Below are 25399 nucleotides of genomic sequence, written 5' to 3'. Positions count from 1 at the left end.
TTTTAATTATTATTTAAAATTAGTTAAAATAATAATATAAAAATTATTAGTTTAAGTAATTATTTTTGGTCCTATAAAAGTGGTGAAGCTAAGACTCAAACTCCCCACCTCTGATACTTAAGGCAGGGCTCTTCGGCAGTGGCCCTCCTGCCAGTCACAAACTAGAAACTCAAGCCCTAATTAACACAAACATGGGCTATAAGGCAAAGGGAATGTGATGTGTCAGATGAAAAGAATGAGAAGGAGATCAGGTGTGATGGGTCATGCCTGTAGTCCAGCTACTTGGGAGGCTGAGGTGGGAGGATCGCTTGAGCCCAGGAGGTGGAGGCTGCAGTGAACCATGTTCGCACCACTGCACTCCAGTCTGGGTGACAAAATGTGACCCTGTCTCAAAAAACAAAACAAGCTGGGTGTGGTGTCTCTCGCCTGTAATCCCAGCACTTTGGGAGACTGAGAGAGGTGGATCACTTGAGCTCAGGAGTTTGAGACCAGCCTGGCCAACATGGTGAAAACCCATCTCTACTAAAAACGCAAAAATTAGCTGGGCATGTTGGCATGTGCCTGTAGTTCCAGCTATATTTGAGAGGCTGAGGAAGAAGGATCACTTGAACCCAGCAGGCAGAGGTTGCAGTGAGCCGAGATCATGCCACCGCACTCCAGCCTGAGTGATGGAGTGAGACTCTGTCTCAAAACAAACAAATAAGCAAGAAAAAACAAACAAATAAAAAAATGAGAAGAACTGGCAGGAGAAGTCAGAGACGCTTCTGGAGATTTTGGAAAGTGGGGGAACATGCAGTGCTGGTGATGGGGGATACCGGGATGAAGGTGAAATCCGATGAAATCGGTCAGAAAGGACCTTGGTCCTCAGTAACGAGCAGTGTGGCAGTGACTTAGATGAAGTTAGGAACAGGAACTTGGGGGACATGAAAGGAATAGGCAGGATTCTAGGGTGACAGGGCAGAGGGCAACTCGATCTGGGAAAGCTGAACCTCAGAGAACTCAAGACATATTTCCAAGACTGAAGAATTATTCAGATTTATTTCACAAGCTGGTTGTGCCTCTGAGATGTGCCCATGTATTCAGACTGTGGCGAAGGAGGGAAGGGCGACATGGCTGACCGGCATGAGGGGCCCTGAATGCATTATTTCCTTTAATCCCTCAGCGACCCTATGAGGAAGACACCACACATATCCCTAATTAACAGATGAGAAGGAAGCCCAGAGAAATGAGACAATTTGCCAAAAGTTACACGGGCATGAGGAGTGGAGCCAGGATTCTGTCTGACTCTAAGAGCCTAAACTAATTTCTTGTGACAGGATCACAACAGTGGTTGCCTCTGGTGAAAGAGGCTGACTTGAAAGAGGCACAAGGGGATCTCTGGAGGGACAGATGTGTTCTATGTTCTGATTGAGAGTGACACCAGTGTGCACATCTGACAAACTTACCAATCTATACACTTAAAAGGTATGCATTATTTTATTTTATTTTATTTTATTTTATTTTATTTTATTTTATTTTATTTAAGAGTCTCACTCTGTTGCCCAGGCTGGAGTGCAGTGGCATGATCTCGGCTCACTGCAACTTCCTCCTCCTGGGTTCAAGCGATTCTCCTGCCTCAGCCTTGTGAGTAGCTGGAATTACAGGCATGGGCCACCACGCCAGGCTAATTTTTCTATTTTCAGTAGAGGTGGGGTTTCACCATGTTGGCCAGACTGGTGTCAAACTCCTGAGCTCAAGTGGTCTATCCGCCTCGGTCTCCCAAAGTGCTGAAATTACAGGCATGAGCCACCACAGCTGGCCAAAAGCTGTGCATTTAAAGAATGTCTTTCTTCCTCTCTAGGCTATAAATCCAATGAAGGTCTAATATAATGCCTAGCACGTGGTAGTGGTCAGTGAATAGTGACTGAACAAGGAACTGTGCACTGTTACCACTGTATTACTGATGGCATCAGAGCCTGCACAGAAGAAGAATCCCTGCAAAGGAAGGACACAGAACAGAAAAGGGCTCTGTGCTGAGACCCTGAGAAGACGCCCTCTCAGGCCACCACTTCATAGCAAAGTGGTCATCTTTCCCCTCCCAGTCATGCCCAGTAGTGAGCAGTGGCTCATTGACCCTATAATTTTCTGTTAACTGAGAAGCTACAACTCTGCAAAAGTGAGACATAGCACTGCATACAAAACAACACCGTTTATCCCATATGACTCTCCTGAACTCCACTGGAAAGGAACTACTTTTTTTTTTTTTCTTTTGAGTCAGTCTTGCTCTGTGGCACAGGCTGGAGCACAGTGGCACAATCTCGGCTCACAGCCACCTCCGCCTCCTGGGTTCAAGCGATTTTCCTGCCTCAGCCTCCCTAGTAGCTGGGATTATGGGCAGGTGTTACCACACCTGGCTAATTTTTGTATTTTTTAGTAGAGATGGGGTTTCGCAATGTTGGCCAGGCTGGTCTCGAACTCCTGACCTCAGGTGATCCAATTGCCTCGACCTCCCAAAGTGCTGGGATTACAGGCACGAGCCACCACACCTGTCTATAACTACATATTTTTAAAACATCACCTCAGGATCTATGTCCTAGGGGGAAAAAAAAATCACAGAAGGGATTTTCTCATTTGTGTGGATAGTTACTCCACAATTTGCTTCTTTAGTGCCCAAATTATCTTGGCCAAATTAATTTTGGAACCTGGTCTCTCTTGGTTCAGGAGGAAAATTCCATGAAATAGAGAGTTATGTTGCCATCAGAGGGAAAGACCAAAAAGCAGGATTTTGACATTTTTTTCCTTGCTATGAAAAATAAGAAATTTTGAAAAAGGAAAAAAAGGACATCATGGCCACTAATTCTTTATTCTGACTCAGATGGTTCTGTTTCTATGTAAATATGCAAAGAAACAGATAAACAGAGAAAAAAAAAGGCCCCGTTAAGTCCACATCCATCAATTCATCACGGCAGGAAACAAGAAAAGAAGCCAGGAGGCTTGAAATCCCTCTGAGACTTGGCACAGGGTAGCATGAAAACTTGAACACTGTTTCTCACAGGATTTAATTATTCCCATAAGAAAAAATAAACTTTCCAGAAAAGAGCAAGGATATCTTTTGTTCCTGGTTTGTTAAGTAGGGCTCAAATTCCTTCAGAGCTTGAAGGCTGAATGGTTTGCTCTGACAAGTGTTGGATTAAACTACCAAAAATGAGGATTTGGGATTTTTCACTTGGATGACTCTGGTAGATCTAGTCCTGATCTAAGTGAGGAGCTGATGCCAAGAATGAAAATTATTTATTTGATCTTCTTCAAGTCAACCCAGGTGAACACGTGACCACTCCAACAAGAATACAAATTCTCTCTGCGGAAGACCAAAAGGTCATGCATCTATGAGCAGTTTGCCAGGGATTTCAGGGTTTAATAGAATATGTCATCTATTGGCCTCCACCTCATGGGTTTGCATTTTTTGAAATAACACAATAGGAAGCATGTGGGTGTTGGGGGAGATACAGCAGATTTGAATCTAACCCTGACATTTACAAGCTGGGTGACCTAGGGAAAAGGATAAACTGGGTCTCGGTTTCCTCATTTGTAAAGTAAGGAGAACGCTATCTACCCACCTTCAGCAGTTGTTGGAACAGTAAGAGTTCATGGGGACACAATGCTGGTGGTCACTAAGTATATTCCCTTAGCCTTTCTTTGGAAGTATCAGTTCATTGAATCATTTAGTAAATTTGCTTCCAGCACTTACTAAATGCCAAGAATTGTGCTAGGTATTGAGAATATAGTAGTTAAGACAGACAAGGGCTCTACATTTAGACAGTCATTGAAAACAGATGGACAAGTAACATATAAATATATACAATCAGATTCTAAAAAATATGATGGAGACAATAAGACAGGCGTTACAGACTGAACATTTGTGTATTCCCAGAATTCATACATTGAGGTTGGTTGTGATGGCTTAAGCTTGTAATCTCAACACTTTGGTATCCCGAGGTGGGCAGATCACTAGAGTTCAAGAGTTTGAGACCAATCTAGGCAACATGGCAAAACTCCATCTCTACAAAAAGTACAAAAATTAGCCAGGCATGGTGGCATGATGTGCCTGTGGTCCAAGCTACTTGGAAGGCTGACAGGAGGATCGCTTGAGTCCAGGAGATGGAGGCTGCATTGAGCCATGTTCAGGCCAGTGCACTCCTGACTGTGTGACAAGGTGAAACTCTTTTAAAAAAAAAAAAAAAAAAAAAAAAAAAAAAAAAATTCCATGGCCAGGCATGGTGGCTCACACCTGTAATCCCAGCACTTTGGGAGGCTGGGGCAAGTGGATCACTTGAGGTCAGGAGTTTGAGACCAGCCTGACCAACATGGTGAAACCCTGTCTCTAATAAAAATATAAAAAAATTAGCTGGGCGTGGTGTTGCACACCTGTAATCCCAGCTACTTGGGAGGCTGAGGCAGAAGAATCACTTGAACTCAGGAGGCGGAGGTTGTAGTGAGCTGAGATCGGGCCATTACACTCCAGCCTGGGCAACAAGACTGAACCTCCATCTCAAAAAAAAAAAAAAACAAACTTTTTTTTTGATACATTGAAATTCTAACCCCCAGCGTGATGCTATTAGAAGGTGGGGCCTTGGGAGGAAATGAGGTCATGAGGGTTGAGCCCTGATGAATGGGATTAGTGCCTTTATAAGCAGACTGGAGAACTTGCTCTTGCTCTCTCTGTACTACATCACTGTTGTAAGTTATTAAGAAGTTATTTTAGGCAGATAGAGAGGAAATGGGGTCCTAGGGAAGTTTTCGTTTTTAAAGCAGCTCTTAGAGCCAGGCCAGCAACCTTTAATATGCAAATGGCGGCCATTAGAAACTGGGTCCATCCAAACATGGCGATTCCCTGGCCTTCTTGCCCTTATGACACACGTTCCTGGCAACATGGCTGCCCCCACCTATCCCAATGTGTGTAGAACATCATGGTGCCCTGCATTTGCATATTAAAAGACTAGGGTGGGAGGGCCAGCTTTTTCAGGCTACGTGAGTGACATGCCTTGTCAAACCAATCCCCTGCGCCCTGTGCAAATCAGACACCACCTCCGCCCGCCTTCTTATAAAACTGGCTGGTATTTGTGGCACCTGGGGTCTCCTCTTTCGGCTGTGGAGCCCCCCTCCCTCTGTCTCTGCACAGGGGAGCATCTATTTTTGGCATCCTCCCATTTTTCTTGCCTATTAGACTCTCTACTCCTTAAAACCACTCCACACGTGGCCATGTCGTTTTTTCCAATTTGACTCAAGACAAAGAACCTGGTGTTCCTCCACTCATTGGAGCCCTGTCATCATTGTTGGGATATAGCGAGAAGATGACCAACTGCAAACCAGAAAGTAGACCCTCACCAAACACCGAGTCTGCCAGCACCCTCATCTTGGACTTCCCAGACAAATGTTTGTCATTTAAGCCACCAATTCTATATAGCAGCCTAAAATGACTAAGACCACATGGTGATATGAGGAGAAGTAATTGGAGAAAGACAGGAGGAATATCACAGGGTATTCAAGGAAGGTTTCTCTGAAAAATTAACATTTAATCTGAGACTTGAAGGACAACAATGGAACCAGCTATTCAGCCCTAGGCAGGAGCAAACCCAGTATCTGGGAGGAACAGAGATAAAGCCAGGGAAGGAGATAAAGATATGATAAGTAGGGCCCAGATTAGAGACTTTGTAGACCACAGAAAACATCTGAGTTTATTCTTATTGTAATGGGGAGCCATTAGAGTATTTTGAGTGCCTGAGTCACTTAATTAGATTTTCTTTAATAGGCAGATATAGGCATAATCATGATATACTCCTGAAATGTAAAAATTCTCCCTGACTAAAGCAGAGGATGTCTTCTAGAGGATCATGTAAAATAAGGTTATCATAGATAGTATGGTCCAGAAATGAGTTTAGACTTGATGTGATTTAAAAAAAAAAAAAAAAAAAAAGATTATATCATTCAAGGTTGTAACATGAAACCAATGTTTACACAATATTCATTATACTGTAACCTACAGAATAGCTGTAGCTATTCTTAGCACTTTGGGAGGCCAATGTGGGCAGATCACTTGAGGTCAGGAGTTTGAGACAAGCCTGGCCAACATGGTGAATCTTTGTCTCTACTAAAAATACAAAATGAGGTGCGGTGGCACATGCCTGTAGTCCCAGCTACTCGGGAGGCTCAAGCAGAAGAATCACTTGAACCCGGGAGGTGGAGGTTGCAGTGAGCTAAGATCACACCACTGCACTCTAGCTTGGGTGACAAGAGTGAGACTCCGTCTAAGAAAAGGAAAAAAAAAAATAGCTTGGGGAAGGAACTGGCTTCCCTTTCAAAGTAGCAGCAAAGAGGTAAGAGACAGAATTTTTTCCTCCTGGAATGATTTCTTCCTCTAGGACATGAGTATTTCGATGCTGACATTAAATGAGCTCCTGTAGAGAAAGAGCCTCGCATGGCACAGGGTCAGGTACATAGAAGAGACAGTTCCTTCTCTTGTTTGTTCCTTTCCCCTTTGCATTGAAAGGAAATCAGAAGCCCTGGATATAAAATTCTTCAAGGATGAATGAAAAGTCATCAAAGGAAAACTGCAGGAAACAACTTCTTGATGTAAATGCATTGCATGGGTTGATGAAACTTTTGATGATTTCCATATTTCACGCTCCATTCTAGAATTGTAGTGCCAAACAAAAGTCCTCCAAGCCCAAGGTTTACAGATTTTATTTTTTTAAGTAGAAGAACTTTCAAAATAAGAATAACTCAAATTCAAAGATGCTGGGTCAAGCCTGGTCAACATGGTGAAACCCCATCTCTACTAAAAATGCACAAAATTAGCCAGGCATGGTGGCGCATGCCTGTAATCCCAGCTACTTGGGAGGCTGAGGCAGGAGAATCACTTGAACTCAGGAGGTGGAGGTTGCAGTGAGCCGAGATGGCACCACTGCAATCCAGGTTGGGCAACAAGAGTGAAACTCCATCTCAAAAAAAAAAAAAAAAAAAAAAAGTAGTCATAGCAAAAGTACAAAAATTTCACTGGATGGAGCAGCCACATAGGCCCAGATACAGGGCTCTGCCCCCATTCAAAACCTGGAGAAAATGGGAACCTGACTAAAGGAAGAGCCTGACATTCAGTGTAGGAAGGGACACTGAGGCACTTTACACTATCCTAGGTTAGCTCTGGACAGTCAGAGATGCCAAAAGGAGGCATGTGTTCAGAATGTTGGACAATTTCCACCATCCAGACCTCGCAGGTTAATCAGTGCCCAAGTGGGAGGATCCTTCCTACAGGGCACCCCAGGACCTTCTTGAGGACGACACACCTCAAACTCTGCAGTTTTCCGCGTTTAAGGTATCAGCAATGACAGGTTGCTAGGAACAAGCCTTTACGATTAGATTATACAAATGGCTTCTTTGTAAGTCAAATTATTCTATGACAAATGGTAAAATAGGAAAAAACTGAGTCACTGTTTTAGGTAAGAAAATAATGTACAAAATAATTTCTAATGAATATAAATAGCTAAACTATACGGAAGGACATAGTATTTGCTGTCCTTTTAATTTAACCAACAAATAGTAATACTAAAAATGTATTCTCTGTATAGTCATGCACTGCATACTGATGTTTCAGTCAACTATGAACTGCATATACGATGGTGATCACATCTTTTTTTTTTTTTTTTGAAACGGAATTTCCCTCTTGTCATCCAGGCTGGAGTGCAATGGCATGATCTTGGCTCACTACAACCTCTGCCTCCCGGGTTCATGCGATTCTTCTGCCTCAGTCTCTTGAGTAGCTGTGACTACAGGCACCCACCAGCATGCTCAACTAATTTTTGTATTTTTAGTAGAGACTGGGTTTCAGCATGTTGGCCAGGTAGGTCTCAACCTCCTGACCTCAGGTGATCTTCCCACCTCAGCCTCCCAGAGTGCTGGGATTACAGGCATGAGCCACTGAGCCTGGCCCCCCATCATCTTTTAAGATTGTAATAAAGCTGAAAAATTTGGCTGGGCATGGTGGCTCACGTCTGTAATCCCAGCACTTTGGGAGGCCAAGATGGTCAAGAGATCAAAACCATCCTGGCCAAAATGGTGAAACCCTGTCTCTACTAAAAATACAAAAATTAGCTGGGCGTGGTGGTGCACACCTGTAGCCCCAGCTACTTGGGAGGCTGCAGTAGGAGAATTGCTTGAACCCGGGAGGCAGAGGTTGCAGTGAGCCGAGATTGTGCCATTGCACTCCAGCCTGGGTGACAGAGCCAGACTCTGTCTCAAAAAAAAAAAAAAAAGAAAAAAAGAAAAAATGAGAGAGAATGCTTTAAAAAAATTCCCATTGCCCAGTAACATCACAGTTGTCATGGACCTTTTTCTATGTTTAGACACACAAATACCAGTGTGTTACAATTGCCTACAGTATTCAGTGCAGTAACATGCTGTACAGCATTTACAGCTTAGGAGCAATAGGCTATATCTAGGTATGTGGTAGGCTGTCCCACCCAGGTTTGTGTAAGTACACTCCATGATGGTCACACAATCACAAAATCTCCTTAAAACCCATTTCACAGAATATAACTCTGTCATGAAGTGGTGACTTTATATTAATTCCAATGCAGTTTGGCCAAAAGCATCTTCTTAGAAGAGTTTTAGGGCTATATCTTAACAACAATGCTGATAAAGATTCCTTTTGTGTGTTTCTCTTAAATGATAATATGTTATGTTAAACAATTTAAATAAGCATTTTTTTCCTCAGGTTTGTCAGAATTTTCAATATACTCATGTGTTTTGTGAATTTCTAAGAGGGGGATAAAGTATGTGGCAGTTCAAAACTGCTTTGATCAGAGAACCTCAGAACAGATGTCTTGCTGGACCAGAGAGCTGTGTAATAATACAATGATGGAAAGGCTGCTCTAATGAACTCTGTAAAGCTCTATAACATAAGAAAACCACTGTGTACCTCTGAAGAAACTAAACATATAAACCATATGAAGCATTAACTTATGAAATTGAAAAAATATATAAGGTAAAACATCAGTCAGGGTATATACATTAAAGAGTTAATCAGTTGACATTGCCCAGAATGGTTATGTATGTACATCAACAAAGATAAACTAAAATCAGTTAATTTCACTGTACACTTGGCTAAACAAAACAAGGTCTTTAGTTGCAGTGTAAATAAATTCATTGCTTTCCTCAAAAGAAATGTTCTTTAAGCCAAAGCATCATGCTAGTGAGTATACACTCAGAACAGAAGCACTGTGCCAAAATAAATTTATAGTAGGTACTTTATTGTGGAAATAAAATATAAAAGCCTTCCCCAGCCAAGAGTTCCATTAGAAAATGAAAAATTCAGCCTCGGCATGGATGCAAATGCTTGCTTTTTTATGAGCCCGGCCAACATTCCTACTCTTGAGTTGCTTTGGTGCTGTGCCCGCTGCAGTCTTGGGAAGGTAAAAGGGCTCTGCCGTGCACTGCCTTAGCCAGGAGGGCTTCCATGGCTGGCCCCGAGCACAGGATCCCAGGGCCTGTGCCTCCCCGACATGAGTGAGGTGTTCAAATCAAAAGGCGGAGGCAGCCCCTAATCACACCTGTGCTGATACCTGGGCAGGCAGTAAAGGTGCTCTTCGCTTCCTTGAGCCATGTTCTGTTGCCCATTTATTTTTTCCAGCATGCAAACCAATGCCAGAGAGCTCATGCTGGAAATTCGAGAGGCGGAGATCCCAATCATGCTTATTGCTACTCTAGAAAAGGCTGATGGAAGAGGATGAAAGTATCGAGTAAATGAACAGGGGAATGATCTTTAGCTTTTAAGCCTTCTGCATCCTCTTAAGGTTTCAGATAATCAAGACAGAAATATCCTCTTATGAAACATTTCACAGACAATAGAACAAAGCTGTGCTATATAAAGGTATATCAAAGCAAAAAACCTCAACATCCTCTTAAATAAAAACAATGTATACAATATATATACACACAAGAAGTCTAGAAGAATATAAATCAAAATGTTAATGGCTACATTTTATAGGATGCCAATTACACACTTCAAAGCTGCTTAAAAAATGTTAACAGTAGTCATCTCTGAGTTAGGGAAGATTAGAAGTAATTTTACTTTTTTTCCTGCTGCCATATACTTTCCAAATTTTCTTGACTGTATATGTGTCTTTTTTTTTTCTTTTTTTTGAGCCAGAGTCTCAGGCTCTGTCACCCAGGTTGGGGTACATGGGTCTGATCTCAGCCCACTGCAACCTCTGCCTCCCAGGCTCAAGCAATTCTCCTGCCTCGGCCTCCTGAGTAGCTGGGACTACAGGAGTGAGCCACTACGCCTGGCTAATTTTTTGTATCTTTAGTGGAGACTGGGTTTCACCATGTTGGCCAGGCTAGTCTTGAACTCCTGACCTAAAGTTATCCACCCGCCTCAGCCTCCCAAGATGCTGAGATTACAGGCATGAGCCACCATACCTGGAACATATATGTATCATTTTAGTAAATATGTAAAAGTTATTTTCAAAAATCTTCCATAATTCATTCAATAATGAATTGATGTTTGTGTAGCTCTTTGTACTTTATCAAGGTTTCCACACATTTAATCCATAAAACAATGGGAAATAGTATGACTGTCATTTCAGAGAGGAGAAAACAGACTCTGAGATGTTATAAAACTTATTCAAAGTCAACAAGTTAGTAGCTAACAGGACCAAGATCTAGATCTCCAGATCTCTTCCAAATTTCATGGCTTTTATTTTCTTTTTCTCAATATTGGCTATGTCGTATGGTCTAGTATGTGCTACTCGATACATAAACCCCACAGGAATATACCTTGCACAGAATAGAAGCATTGGAGTTCTTACACAAAGATTTAAGCAAAGGGAAATACATAATTTTTCAAACTCAGTATTGGTTGAGGGGGAACATGTAAAACACCAGGGGAGGACCAGGGAGGTAGGAAAACTTGCTCTCCTGGTTCCTATATCATACGTGCTTCACTTCATCTTAACCCCATTCAGAAAGGGAAAAGGAAATTTGACAAAAGTGAAGCCAAAACACTTACGGAGAAAAAGTACACATGGCATCAAATAATGAAATTAAGCTGGAGGTATTTAGACACCGCTAAATGTTGTTTTGTTGTTGTTTTGTTTTGTTTTAGAGACAGAGTCTCGCTTTGTCACCCAGGCTGGAGTGCAGTGGTACGATCTTGGCTCACTGCAACCTCTGCCTCCTGGGTTCAAGCAATTCTCCTGCTTCAGCCTCCTGAGTAGCTGGGATTACAGGTGTGCACCACCACACCTGGCTAATTTTTGTATTTTTAGTAAGGACAAGGTTTCGCTATGGTGGCCAGGCTGGTCTTGAACTCCTGACCTCAAGTGATTTGCCCGCCTTGGCCTCCGAGTGTGCTAGGATTACAGGTGTGAGCCACCACGCCCGGCTAGATACTTCTAAATGTTTATTAGAGGAGAGGGAAGACCCAGGGAAAGGTTAAAGACTTTGGAGAACAAGAAAGAGAGGGCAGAAATAGAAAAGGACACAAAATAAGATGGGTTTGGATCCCTAGTAAGAATCATGGCCAATTTGGCATGAAGAACCCAAGACAGTTATAAAAGAGAGTGAGAAAGACCCGTTAGTACCTTCATTCCTGCTGCGGCTGCAGGGCCACTGGGGTCTACAGCCTGGATGTGGCATGGCTTACTTCCTCGCACCACAAAACCCCAGCCAACCGCGTCACCAACAATCTGGAGAGGAAAACCACAATTAGCAAGCAGCCGACTGTCTCCGGCAATTTGCTTATTCTTCTGAGGGAGAGAAGACCAGCCCAGGATTAAGTATGCACCATGACATATTTTCCTCTGTTTCTCTCTTCCCTGCCAGGAGATTGGAACAGTGCTTCTATCACAAACCCAGGTATCTCCCTGTAGAAAAGGTGGTAAAAAAAAAAAAAAAAATCTAACCTGTTTGGCAGAAAGAAGATGCTCCCGTGAGGGCATGATTCAATAAACAACTGGAAGATTTTCTCTTTCTTAGGCTGTTATACAATGTAATGTCAGACTCCAATAGAAGGTTTAGAAAAAGTCATAACATGGTTGAGATGTCTAAGTTTGTTCTTTTCCCCAGTATCCAAATGATACACTCTTGATCCTGCAATGTCGTTAAAGGCTAGCATAATTATTTAAATTACTAATGGTGGGAAATGAAGAGACTTGGCTTTCTTTTCTTTTCTTTTTTTTTTTTTTTTCTTCTTGAGACAGAGTCTTGTTCTGTCACCTAAGCTGGAGTGCAGTGGTGCAATCTCAGCTCATTGCAACTCTCACCTCCCGGGTTCAAGTGATTTTTCTGCCTCAGCCTCCCGAGTGACTGGGATTACAGGCATGCAACACCACGCCTGGCTAATTTTTTGTATTTTTAGTAGAGACAGGGTTTCACCATGATGGTCAGGCTGGTCTTGAAATTCTGAGCTCAGGTGATCTGCTCGCCTCAGCCTTCCAAAGTGCTGGGATTACAGGCGTGAGCCCTCACGCCCAGCTTAGACTTGGCTTTCTAAAAACACAATATTCTCCACCAAGGGGGAAAAAAATTGAAAAAGTACATAAAGTTCACAATGTACAATGTACAAGTAGACTCTAAACCAAAAGTTGTTTGGAATTAGAGAAGGCCTTTTCTATAGAAATCATTATTAGAGCTGGCAGTTTCATTCCCTGGACAGCTCCTAGCCACGTCTTTCACACATAGCCCAACCAAAACACAGCTGAAACACATTCACAATCAATCACTAACAATGTTGGCATTTAAATTAAAAATCAAAAACAAATACTTTCAAAATACAATCTGCTCTCTCTTCAATGCTGGAGACTGAGGAAAAACAGGGAGAAACAGGGAAGTAAACGAAAATTTTTGTGGAAATGCTCAAGATTTTCAGGCACTTCCATTACTTTACAGTTTACTGTTATTTGTGTGTTATACTCAATTTCACTTCCGAAGGTACAGTGTTTCTTTTCCTCTGGTACAGACGTGTTATCAGTGCCTTTCTCCTATTAACTCCTCAGCATTCAGAATGCGAAGTGGCCCTTAGCAAATGTTTGCTGCGTGACTGAGTGTGGATAGAATTCTCCCCCAGCCTGAGGTAATGCCACTAAGTTAGAAGATGAAGGAGGAGTAGAAGTGTTTTGAAGAGGGTATGAACGTGAATTTGAGGAGATTGACAGAAGGAGACACGGGAAGGGGAGTGGGGGTGGTGATGCTGAGAGGAGCACTTTCATTCCATTTGAAGAAATCCAATGCAGGCAGAAGGAACCTAAAGGACCTCCAAGAAGGGGCAGGCGGTCCGGAGCTGCTCACAGCAAGTCAGAGGCTTGTGTACCTCAAGGCATGCTCACATTGTCGAAGCACCCTGCCTACGGTAGAACAATTTATCCCACAGTTTCCTTTCTCTACCTTAACACTCCCCTAATGTTTTAAATAACGTCTAGAATTAATTATAATGCAGAAGGGATTATTGGCATCATTGGCACTTCCATTTGCCATAAAATTAATAATAATTTAAATTACTAATGGTGGGAAATAAAATCTAAAATTATTAGATTTTAAGGCAAATGCAAGTGCAAATGATGCCAATCTTAAAACTTGCAATTAAATTAGAATAAGCGCATAATGGAAATCTTTTCTTTAACAAACAACACATCAAAAAAAATGTTAAATGCTGTATGAATAATAAAGCATGTGAAGTCCTAATGCATCTTAGTGCCTTAAGGTCAAGAAAGCCTATTATCATAATTATGCTAAAAACAGAAAGAAAACTAGAAAAACAGTTTTCAGGTCAGTCGATAAGCTACCCATTGACACATGGACACGGCGCAGAAGAATGGGCAGCACAGGAGAAACAGGCCAGACCATCAGCCTACCGTGAATGTCTTCCTTGCATACGGAGCCCCGGGAGTAAGGAGTTCCTCAGAGGTGACGGGTCTCTTCAGCACTGTCAGACAAACACAATGTCAAGACATAAGCACTTCCAAGTCCTCCATCCATGTATTCAGCAGCTATTTATTGATATCTCATAGGTGACCATCAGTAGAAAAAGTAGCAAAGATCCCTGCCTCACACTTTATATTGTAGCTGAGTGGAGACAGAAAATAGCAGCAAACATACATAACCCTAAACCTACCTTACAAAGCTAAAAAAAAAAAAAAGAAAGGGAAGGAAAGCAAGAGTGCCGGGGGTGGGGATAAAAGGACAGGTCAATTTTTTTTTTTTTCTTTCTTTTTTTTTTTGAGACGGAGCTTTGCCCTTGTCATCCAGGCTGGAGTGCAATGATGTGATCTCGGCTCACTGCAACCTCCGCCTCCTGGATTCAAGCAATTCTCCCACCTCAGTCTCCTGAGTAGCTGGGATTACAGGCACCCAACACCACATCTGGCTAATGTTTGTATTTTTAGTAGAGACAGGGTTTCGCCATGTTGGCCAGGCTGGTCTTGAACTCGTGACCTCAGGCAATCCGCCCGCCTCAGCCTCCCAAAGTGCTGGGATTACAAGCATGAGCCACCTGGCCTCATTTCCTTCTTAACACCTAGGACTGCATGTACACACTGCTTTCTGCCCTGAGTAATAATGCTAGTGAGCTTTTCTGAGTATTTAACATGTGCTAGAGAGGCACCATGCGAGGTGATGTGAATATATTAACTCACTTAATCATCACAAGAATGAACGAGTTAGGATCGTTGTTATCCCCATTTTATAACTGCAAAAACAACCTTAGAAAAGTTAAATTGATTGTGTCCAAGGTTCCAGAGCTAATGGGTGGCAGAAGTAGAATCAAACTCAGGCATTAGACACCAGCGCCCACACTCTTAGCTACTGTGCCACACTCAATCTGGGCCATGCTGTCCTGCAAGCAAAAGAAAGTGTCTAGAAGCTCAGGAAGATAGTGGCATGCCGTCCTCCTCACATCAGCTCGCTGCTGTTGCCTACCAAGATAGCAGACAGCAGCCAATTCCTGACTTGCGGCTGCCTAAAACCCACTGATAATGAACCTCCCCATTCATCCTGTGCTCACTAAGAACTGGAGAGGGGCTGTCATATCCTCCCCAAATAGCCAGGGGGTCAGGGGACAGGGACCATTCTAAACCAGCTCTGTAGACATCGTGAACTTGAAGTGCCACAGACAAACAGAAAAGGCCCCAGCCACGGGGCCTAACCTGGTGAAGTGGCATCCTCCGATCCCCTTTGCTAGTGACAGTCAGAGGTCAGGTACCAGTCCTGGGATGAGTGTGCAGCAGACAAGGAAAGGGAGCGTGAGGAGAGGCCTGATGATCCACCAGGCAGCTGGGCCTTGCCCGCTGGTTACATGCGCGGCCTTCTGGTCTGACAAGCACCCTCTCAGTGAAAGGCAATCCAGTGCTTCTTGTTGAGGTGACAGTTTGCTGATCTTATCACCTTTGCTTTCAGAAATCTCATGAAAGTGAAAATTAATTTATGATCGCTAAACAAGAGGGAGTAGGTCAAACATCAAGATGGAAATAGTATCTCTCTGCAGATGGATGGGAGATAAGAAAAGTGGTCAATATTTGAGGACTGAGATCTTTTTTATTCCCTGTCAGATAACTCTCTCTCCACTCCCCATAAACCCTCAGGGGGCTTATGAATTTGGATACATGAATCACACTGTACTATTTGGCAGCAGTGCTGACCATTCATTTTAATGCACTTCTCCTCTTTATTATGTTGAAAAATGTAGAAACTTTGAGACCCAGGAAAAGCTTTTTTCTTTTCATATCCTTGGAAACTTATTTGCTTATTACAATGATACCGATAACATCAATATCTTTAGTACTGTTTTTTTGTGTCTGGCTTAGGGCATTTATATACAGGACTAAAAAACATATCCTGGTATATTTAGGATAATTAATTTTTAAATGTGTCACTGTGAAGGCCTGATGATCTGCTTGAGAAAAAAAAAAAATCACAGATGAGCTCACTAGGTCTTGGGAACCCTCTCAAGAGTGAGAGAGAAGCTTGTCAAACTATGGGTAAGATGTGGGATTTACAAACCACAGCCCAGTCCTGACAGCTCTTGTCCTTGGAGACCCATGAAAGGAAACAAGACCTTTCTCTTCTGCCTGCGTGACAGTAAACTCTTCCCTTTGATCCAGAGGCAAGGAGAAAGAGGAATCAATACTAACCTACCTCAGAGAACATGGATTTTGTTGCTAATTTCAGTAATTCACACTTTTTTTCATATTCCATCATAAGCGATCAAAAACATGTAAAATGGTTATGGCACCACTGACCCTTTTATTGAAACTGAGATCTTTTGCTTTTAACTTTGAGGATGCCTGTCAGATTTCTATGAAGGCTTCAAACATCCCATTTCTAAGAATTCAGTTCTCCTTTTTCATTCTGCTTTATCAGCAAACTCCAGGAATTGAAAAACCTAGCACTCAACGACTCTTCAGCCAGCACAGTGTGGAAGCAAGTTTCCTCATTCACTTACAGGTTACATTTATTCCTGCCGCTAACTCTCCAGAAGGCAGCAAAAAGAGAAAAAAAGTTAGATCAGGAAAAAGAGCCACCTTCCTAGATAATAGCATTAGATGACAGAGTTTTCTCTCAAAGCCTTTTGAACCACATCAATTAGTCCTTATTCTTACTAACATGAAATATTTTGTTTTGTTCTCCAAAGAGGTGGTGTATTCACTGAGTTGGGGGTTATGACCTGTCATCTTTGTATCCCCAAGATCTAATAATGAGGAAACAACATGAACAAAAGGAACAGAGCCTCTTCCTTGAAGGTGACAAACTGGACAGTGCCTTAAACAAATGGGTCTGAGAGTGTTTTCTGGCAGTTGCTGTAGTGATGGACCACATGTCCTCATCCTGGCAAGGAGAACAGTGAGGACATGAGATGGGTAAGGGATGCTGAGAAAGGGTAGCTTCAATGGATTATCAGTTCCTGGGGGGTTAACTGATTGGGTGGAAGAAGGATTGTTTCTAAGTACATGTTCACCAATAATCTTTGTGCCTAGATTTTTTTCCTGGAATATAAAGGCCATGGAGGTTGAGGAGAAGATTTTGAAACCACAAGGCACCCAGGGTCAATTCCAGGGATAGTTGGGTTTGCACACATCCATGCTTCTTCCTTAAGGGTGTTGGGCCCCAACAGATCTTTGCATCAGCTGCATTCGGGGGAAGTGCCGTTTCCCCTGCCGTGAACACTGTTACGCACACTGACCAAAACCCCCTTCAGGGCTCAGGAACTCCTCCCAGCTCAGGGAGTGCTAATGGCATGGCAACGGCCCTCAGCTGTCTTGGGGACCATCTCTCTGAAGACAGATGCTTCGCCCAAGGTTATGCCCTCCTCCCACGGGCAGCCAGTATCTAGTAAGTGGCCAACACGTGGATCTAAAGGCCCAGTCCCCTCAACATAACTCCAGGCAACTTGGAAGGGCCATCCCAGCTCCTGAGGTCTTATTGGGTCAATGACAGCCTTCATTGAGACTGGGCTACAACCCAATTTCTCCTTCAGCCCAATTCTTCCTTCCCTTCATTCAACATGTGTGGACCCCAAGAGCATGCTCTAACTTATTAGAACCCGCACACTAGTCTCCCGCTATCTCAGATTCTGCTTCCTAGGGACCTGCCAAAGTCCCCACAGTCTTAGGAGTGGGGCCACCTTTTGGGTACTCACCAGACTTGGGGTTGCAGAGCACAGGGGGGCTGCTGCTGAGGGTGGGGCTGCTGCTGAAGTAGCCGCTGCTGCCACAGCTGCTCATGCTGCTCCTCCTCACTGCAGACACGATCTTGATCTCCTTGCTGGGGCTCACTGTGTAGGCCAGAGAACACACACAGTCAACGAGGGGATGGTCTCGGCTCACTAGAGCACATAGGCTTTCAGCTGCAAGGTCCAAGGAGGCCAGGAAAAAGCACACTGGTCTTAGTGGCAGAGAAACAAGAGCTTGAGTTGCAGCTCTACCACTTACTTTATATTATATTATTTTATTTTTTTGAGATGGAGTCTCACCCTGTTGCACAGGCTGGAGTACAGTGACACAATCTGGGCTCACTGCAACCTCTGCCTCCTGGGTTCATGCAATTCTCTTGCCTCAGCCTCCCCAGTAGCTGGGACTATAGGTACCCATCACCATACCTGGCTAATTTTTGTACTTTTAGTAGAGATTGGGTTTCACCATGTTGGCCAGGCTGGTCTTGAACTCCTGGCCTGAAGTGATCCACCCATCTCAGCCTCCCAAAGCACTAGGATTACAGACGTGAGCCACCATGCCTGGCCAGCTCTGCCACTTGTAGCACAACTTGGGGTCACCTCAGGGAAGCTCTCTGAGCCTAAATTTCCCTGACTGTAAAGTGAGAACAATGCTGTCTTACAGGATTGTGCAAGGGGTGGGTTATATCATGTGCATGAAAAGATGATATTATTTCAAGAACTGCCACATTCATGCTGAGCAGTCCTTGCTAGGATATAAATGACACGCTAGTTACACGGGATGAATCAACAGTGAAAATAAATGCCTTCTGATTTCGAATAAAACCATTAATCAGGCCGGGCCCGGTGGCTCATGCCTGTAATCCCAGCACTTTGGGAGGCCGAGGTGAGTGGATCACAAGGTCAGGAGTTCAAGACCAGCCTGGCCAACATGGTGAAACCCCATCTCTACTAAAACCACAAAAATTAGCCAGGCATGGTGGCACGCACTTGTAATCCCAGCTACTTAGGAAGCTGAGGCAGGAGAATTGCTTGAACCCGGGAGGCAGAGACTGCAGTGAACCAAGATGGCACCACTGCACTCCAGCCTGGGCGACAGAGTGAGACTCTGTCTTGGAAAAAATAAAAACAAAAACAAAAAAGGATTAATCATCCAGAGCCATGGAAGAAGGAGCTTAAAATACAGAGCACACATTCAGGCTTTGAGCGTGTATGTAAGGCAGTGTTCTTACTTTTTTGATTTGGTTCTCTGTCATGGAGTAAGCTGGCTCTCAACATGGGGAGGGTATATGACTGAATGAAAGAAATCATGGAGGCCCTGGCACGTGGGAAGCACAAAATAAATGCTGGTGTTCATGGTCATGATGTGGTTCGAATATATGTCCCCACCCAAATCTCATGTTGAAAGGTAATCCCCAATGTTGGAAGTGGGGCCTGGTGGGCGGTGACTGGATCATGGGGGTGGATTCTCATGAATGGTTCCATCCCCATTACACCGTCCTCACCATAGGAAGTGAGTTCTTGTGAGATCTGGTTGTTTGAAAGTATGTGGCACCTCCACCCCCAACCCCTGCCACTCCCACTTGCGCCATGTGAGACCCCTACTCCTACTTCACCTTCAACCATGATTGGAAGCTTCCTGAGGTCTCCCCAAAAGCAGATGCCACCATCCTTCCTATTTTGCCTGCAGAACGGTGAGCCAATTAAACTTCTTTTCTTGATATTAGGTTGGTGCAAAAGTCATCGCGGTTTTTGCCGTTAATAGTAATTTCTGTGCCCCAGGCACCAAGCCAAGCTTGGGTGCATGAAGCTTGGTATGAGTTAAACTGGTGTTAGCTAAAGCTGGTGGACAGAATAGGAGGTGACAATGAGACCACTTACAACTATAGGACATTTCTGTGCCCCATTACTTTTTGCAATTTTGCCATTACTTTTCACAACAAAAACCGCGATGACCTTTGCACCAACCTAATAAATTACTCAATCTCAGTTATTCCTTTATAGCAATTCAAGAATGGACTAATACAGGTTACCATGGTTACTATATCCTTCTACTTATCATTATCACTTGTTCAGGTCTATCGGGCCCACTCAAGAAACAGGCAAACCCTTGTTTGTGAGAAAGTAAAATCACTCTGCAGAAGTTTACAATGTTAAGGAGACATATATCTAGTGTGTCCTCTTGACCTGACCAGATTGGCCTGGGAGCACAGGATTAGCCTCCTGACCCTCAGTCAGTCTTTCTTTTCCCACAGAAGCTCATGCTTCTTTCTCTCCTCCAGATGGCTGCGTCTGAGGAACCTGGGTGTGGGGGATCGGGGAGGTGGTGGCATATTAGAAGCACTGGAATAAACAAAACTGCTGGGAGCTAAGCTGGTGTTAGCTACAGCTGGTGGACTGAGCTCTGCCCACCACTTCCTAACTTTGCGTAAGCCACTTAATTGCTCTGTATCTTAATCTCTTCAACTGTAAAATAGGGATAAGAAAAGTCCTTTCTCTTACGGTTACAGTAAGAATTAAATGAGAAAATTCATATAACCAAGCTTGGCTCAGGGCCTGGGGCACAGAAATGTCTCAATACATATAGTTGTTTTGTTTTGAGACAGAGTCTCGCTCTGTCACTGAGGCTGGAGTGCAGTGGCGAGATCGCTGCTCACTGTAACCTCCACTTCCCGGGTTCAAGTGATTCTCCTTCCTCAGCCTCCTGGGTAGCTAAGATTACAGGCACCCACCACCATACCCAGCTAATTTTTGTATTTTTAATAGAGACAGGGTTTCACCTTGTTGCCCAGGCTGGTCTCGAACTCACAACCTCAGGTGATCCTCCCGCTTTGGCCTCCCAAAGTACTGGGATTACAGGCGTAAGCCATCACACCTGGTCTCAATACATATAGTTGTGGCCGGGTGCAGTGGTTCACAACTATAATCCCAGAGCTTTGGGAGACTGAGGCAGGCAGATCACCTGAGGTTGGGAGTTCGAGACCACTCTGACCAACATGGAGAAACCCTGACTCTACTAAAAATACAAAATTAGCCGGGCGTGGTGGCACGTGCCTATAATCCCAGCTACCCAGGAAGCTGAGGCAGGAGAGTCGCTTGAACCCGAGAGGCAGAGGTTGCAGTGAGCCAGGATCACGCCATTGCACTCCAGCCTGGGCAACAAGAGCGAAACTCCATCGCAAAAAAATACAAAACAAAATAAATAAATAAATAAATAAATAAAATACATATAGTTGTAAGTGCTCTCACTGTCATCTCCTGTTCATAACCAAGTCATGACACTTTCATATCGTGCTGGGTTAAGCCCAGTAGTTTCAAACCTTAAACCAACCAATTTCTTGAGGTAACACCAAGTTTTCAGGGCAGTTCAAGATACCCCTTTAAGCACCTCACCCTCTTAAACAGATGGACACTTACTTCAAGTTCACATTTTCTAGATGCACTCATTTGTGAGCACCAATCACATCATTTTTGTTTTCCTCTTACACCCTCCTGGACAGACAGATCAGCCGAATCAGCACTCATAATCAATGGAGGGACAGCTGTCACAGCCAGGTCACCCTTACATCCAATCACCATCATTTCCATCGCAGCTAACTGCACATCTGAGACTGTCGGACTTTAACTGTGTAACATCCCCGGCTGCTATGCTCTATGAGACTTGTATCAGCTTTGCATTGTTCTTCTTTGTTCTCTGTCACCCACTGATAATGGGTGGATAACCAGTCACTTTTTTGTGGTTACCAGTGTAAATGCCCACAGAAATAATCTTCTTATTCATCTTTGAAATGGATAGCTTTTTGAAGTTGTGATTTACAAAACTGAATAATTAAATGATATGTAAAAACTACTTGTAAGGCCGGGCATGGTAGCTCATGCCTGTAATCCCAGCACTTTGGGAGGCCAAGGCAGGAGGATCATGAGGTCAGGAGTTTGAGACTAGTCCGGTCAACATAGTGAAACCCTGTCTCTATTAAAAATACAAAAATTAGCCAGGCATGGTGACGCACACCTGTAGTCCCAGCTACTTGGGAGGCTGAGACAGGAGAATCGCTTGAACCCGGGAGGCAGAAGTTGTGGTGAGCCAAGAGCGCACCACTGCACTCTAGCCTGGGCAACAGAGTGAGACTCCATCTAAAAAACCAAACAAACAAAAACTTGTATTTATTTATTTATTTTTAAATTTTTTGGACAGACGAGGTCTTGCTCTATTGCCCAGCCTAGTCTCAAACTCCTGACCTCAAGTGATTCTCCCACCTCAGCCTCCCAGGTAGCTGAGATTATAAGCGTGCGCCATCATGCCAGGCACGAATGGCTTGAAATGAAAAATAAATAAGGTATGAGTGAGAGCATGAGAGGCCTTCTATAATTCAAATACACACTTTTATAAAACAGAGTCCTGGCATCTAAGTTGGCTGTGCAAGAAAAACTTAGGGTTTCGGAATTTTTTTCATACTTCTCGGTTATGAATAAGTAAAAATTCTTTTTTTTGAGATGTAGTCTCACTCTTTCGCCCAGGCTGGAGTGTAGTGGCGCGATCTCGGCTCACTGCAAGCTCCGCCTCCCAGGTTCAGGCCATTCTCCTGCCTCAGCCTCCCAAGTAGCTGGGACCACAGGTGCCTGCCACCACGCCCGGCTAATTTTTTGTATTTTTAGTAGAGACAGGGTTTCACCGTGTTAGCCAGGATGATCTCGATCTCCTGACCTCGTGATCCACCCGCCTCGGCCTCCCAAAGTGCTGGGATTATAGGCATGAGTCACCACACCCAGCCATGAATTAGTAAAAAGTCTACTCTCTCATAGAGAACAGAGTTTCACAAAGGTGAGTCAAGGCTCCACTATTTCTCAAAAGACAAACACTTGAGCTCCAATAAACGCTGGGATGGCATACCTGACATAAAGCTGGTAGATTTCCGATTGTCATGGCTCTGCTTCCTCAGGCAGAAGGGACTGTCATGAGTTTCCTGGGAGGAGGGGGACTTTTCATTGAGCAGCTCCATCAGTCTTCGCCTCCGCCGGAAGTTCATTCTAAACTGGTAGAGAAGATTGCTGTCCACAAATGGGTGCTTGTTGGACACTGGGGAGAGAGAAAAAAAAAAAAAAAAACAGCCAATGAGGACTATCTGGCATCCTGGCCACTGAGCACGACAGCCAAAGGACCACAGGCAACGGGGGCAAAAGTCTCAAGAAAGACTTCTCTTCCACAGATGCCACATGAGGTGCTGTCCATCCATCCATGGTCCCAAGTTCTTTCCACATGGCATGCACTTTAAAACTTTGCTAACCAATTCTTCTGGGGAACTTTGTCTGACCTTGCTTTCAATCTGAGTTCTATTCTTCCTAGTGTTCTCCTGGCCCCTGTGCTGCCTCCACCAAAGCACTGATAACACTGCACCCTCACTGTCTGCCCCCTTCTCTGTCTTTCCCTCTAAACTCTAGAGGGAAAGCTCTTTGGGGCAGTGATCACGGCTTCACTTACTCATGTATCCCCAGTGCCCAGCAGAGACCTTGTCCCATAGCAACACTCGATTCTTTCTTTCTTTTTTTTGAGATGGTGTCTTGCTCTGTCATCCAGGCTGGAATGCAATGACATGATCTCGGCTCACTGCAACCTCCGCCTCCTGGGTTCAGGCGATTCTCCTGCCTCAGCCTCCCAAGTATCTGGGATTACAGGTGCCCACCACCACATCTGGCTAATTTTTGTATTTTTTGTAGAGAAGGGGTTGCACCATGTTGGCCAGGCTGGTCTCGAACTCCTAACCTCAAGTGATCCACTTGCCTCAGCCTTCCAAAGTGCTAGGATTACAGGCGTGAGCCACCACGCCGGCCCCCTCAATTCATTTTTAAAAACTTTTTATTTTGAGGCCGGGTGCAGTGGCTCACACTTGTAATCCCAGCACTTTGGGAAGCCAAGGTGGGTGGATCACTTGAGGTTAGGAGTTTGACACCAGCCTGGCCAACATGGTGAATCCCCGTCTCTACTAAAAATACAAAAATTAGCCGGGTGTGGCGGCATGCACCTGTAATTCCAGCTACTCGGGAGGCTGAGGCATAAGAATCACTTGAACCCAGGAGGCAGACATTGCAGTGAGCCGAGATTGTACCACTGCACTCTAGCCTGGGCAACGGGGCAGGACTCTGTCTCAGAAAAAACAAAATAACTTCTTATTTTGAAATAATTATAGACTTACAGAGAGTTGCAAAGAAAATACAGAGACCACACACTGTATGATTCCATTCATATGGAATGTCCAAAACAGAGACATTTCTAGAGACAGAAGTATACTGGTGGTTGCCAGGGGCTGGAGGGGGACCTTGGGGTTGGGTTGGGAGGGGTATTAGCTACAGCATGCAATTTCTTTTTGAGGTGATGAAAATGTTCTAAAATTGCCTGTTGTGATGATTGCAAAACTCTGTAAATATGCTAAGAACTACTTAATTGTACACTTTAATGAATTGCTTGGTATGTGAACTATATCTTAATAAAGCTGTTTAAAAAATTCGACAGAGTACAGAGAGTTCCTGGGTACCCTTCACCCAGATTTCCCCAATGGTAACCCCTTACATAAATAACTATAGTACAGTATCAAACCAGAATGTTGACATCGGTACAGTCTACAGCCCTTATTCAGATGTCACCAGCTTTTACATGCACTCATTTGTGTGTGTGAGTGTGCATGTGTGTGCATGGGCACATAGAGTTCAGTGAGGTTTTATCACATGTAGAGATTTTTGTAACCACCAGGACAACATGACAAAGGAGCTGTCTCCCTGTGTTTCCCCTCTATGGCCTCCTTCACTGAGTTCCTGACGCCTGGCAACCACCTTTGCTCTCCATCTCTATAATGTTATCACTTTGAGAACAGTATGTAAGTGGAATCATACTGTCTGTTGCCATTTATGTTTGATGTTTAATACATAAATAAATGGTTATCCAATGATAAAGCCTACTTAGTCCCTAAGGAAATCTATACTTTATTTATTTACTAATTTATTTAGAGATAGAGACTCACTCTATTGCCCAGGCTGGAGTGCAGTGGCATGATCATAGCTCACTGCAGCCTCAAACTCTTGGGCTCAAGCAATCCTCCTGCCTCAACCTCCCAAGTAACTAGGACTACAGACACACACCACTGTGCCCAGCCCAAATCCACACTTTACAGTGATATAATCATGCCAGTGTGTCAACTTGAAATTAGTAATAACAAGAGCTAGCCCTCATACAGCATGCCCTATAAACCCAGCATGATCTTAAGTAAGTGTCTTATATGGTCTAATTCCTTTAATTATCACAACAGCTTGGGATATAGGTACCATTATTTTATTTCCTTTTTTTTTTTTTTTTTTTTTTTTTTTTTTGAGACAGTTTCACTCTTGTTATCCAGGCTGGAGTGCAATGGCATAATCTCGGCTCCCCACAACCTCCACCTCTCGGGTTCAAGCGATTCTCCTGCCTCAGGCTCCCAAGTTGCTGGGATTACAGGCATGTACCACCAGACCCGGCTAATTTTGTATTTTTAGTAGAGACGGGGTTTCTCCATGTTGACCAGGCTGGTTTCGAACTCCTGACCTCAGGTGATCCGCCCCCCTCAACCTCCCAAAGCTCTGAGATTACAGGCGTGAGCCACTGCGCCCAACCTATTTTATTTCTTATTTTTTTCCTATTTTTGATGAGGAAACTGAAGTCCAAAGGTTTAGGAAGTC

The 25399-nt window shown here is 43.8% G+C and overlaps 1 protein-coding gene across 1 annotated transcript in view; it reads right to left on the bottom strand.

The window, feature by feature from the left end:
• DEPTOR (DEP domain containing MTOR interacting protein) overlaps positions 1–25399 on the bottom strand; it is a 192954-nt gene that overhangs the window by 40852 nt on the left and 126703 nt on the right. Inside the window, exons 5-8 of the mRNA XM_008001442.3 lie at positions 22587–22772; positions 17663–17797; positions 13884–13954; positions 11616–11720 (exon numbers count right to left, since the gene is read on the bottom strand). Coding sequence (XP_007999633.2) covers positions 11616–11720; positions 13884–13954; positions 17663–17797; positions 22587–22772 — 497 coding nt within the window. The remainder of the gene's footprint in view (positions 1–11615; positions 11721–13883; positions 13955–17662; positions 17798–22586; positions 22773–25399) is intronic.

The sequence above is a fragment of the Chlorocebus sabaeus genome, chromosome 8, assembly GCF_047675955.1.
Source record: "Chlorocebus sabaeus isolate Y175 chromosome 8, mChlSab1.0.hap1, whole genome shotgun sequence".
Lineage (NCBI taxonomy): Eukaryota > Metazoa > Chordata > Mammalia > Primates > Cercopithecidae > Chlorocebus > Chlorocebus sabaeus.
The sequence above is the reverse complement of the archived record's forward strand: the minus strand, read 5'-3'. Positions and strand labels throughout refer to the sequence as shown.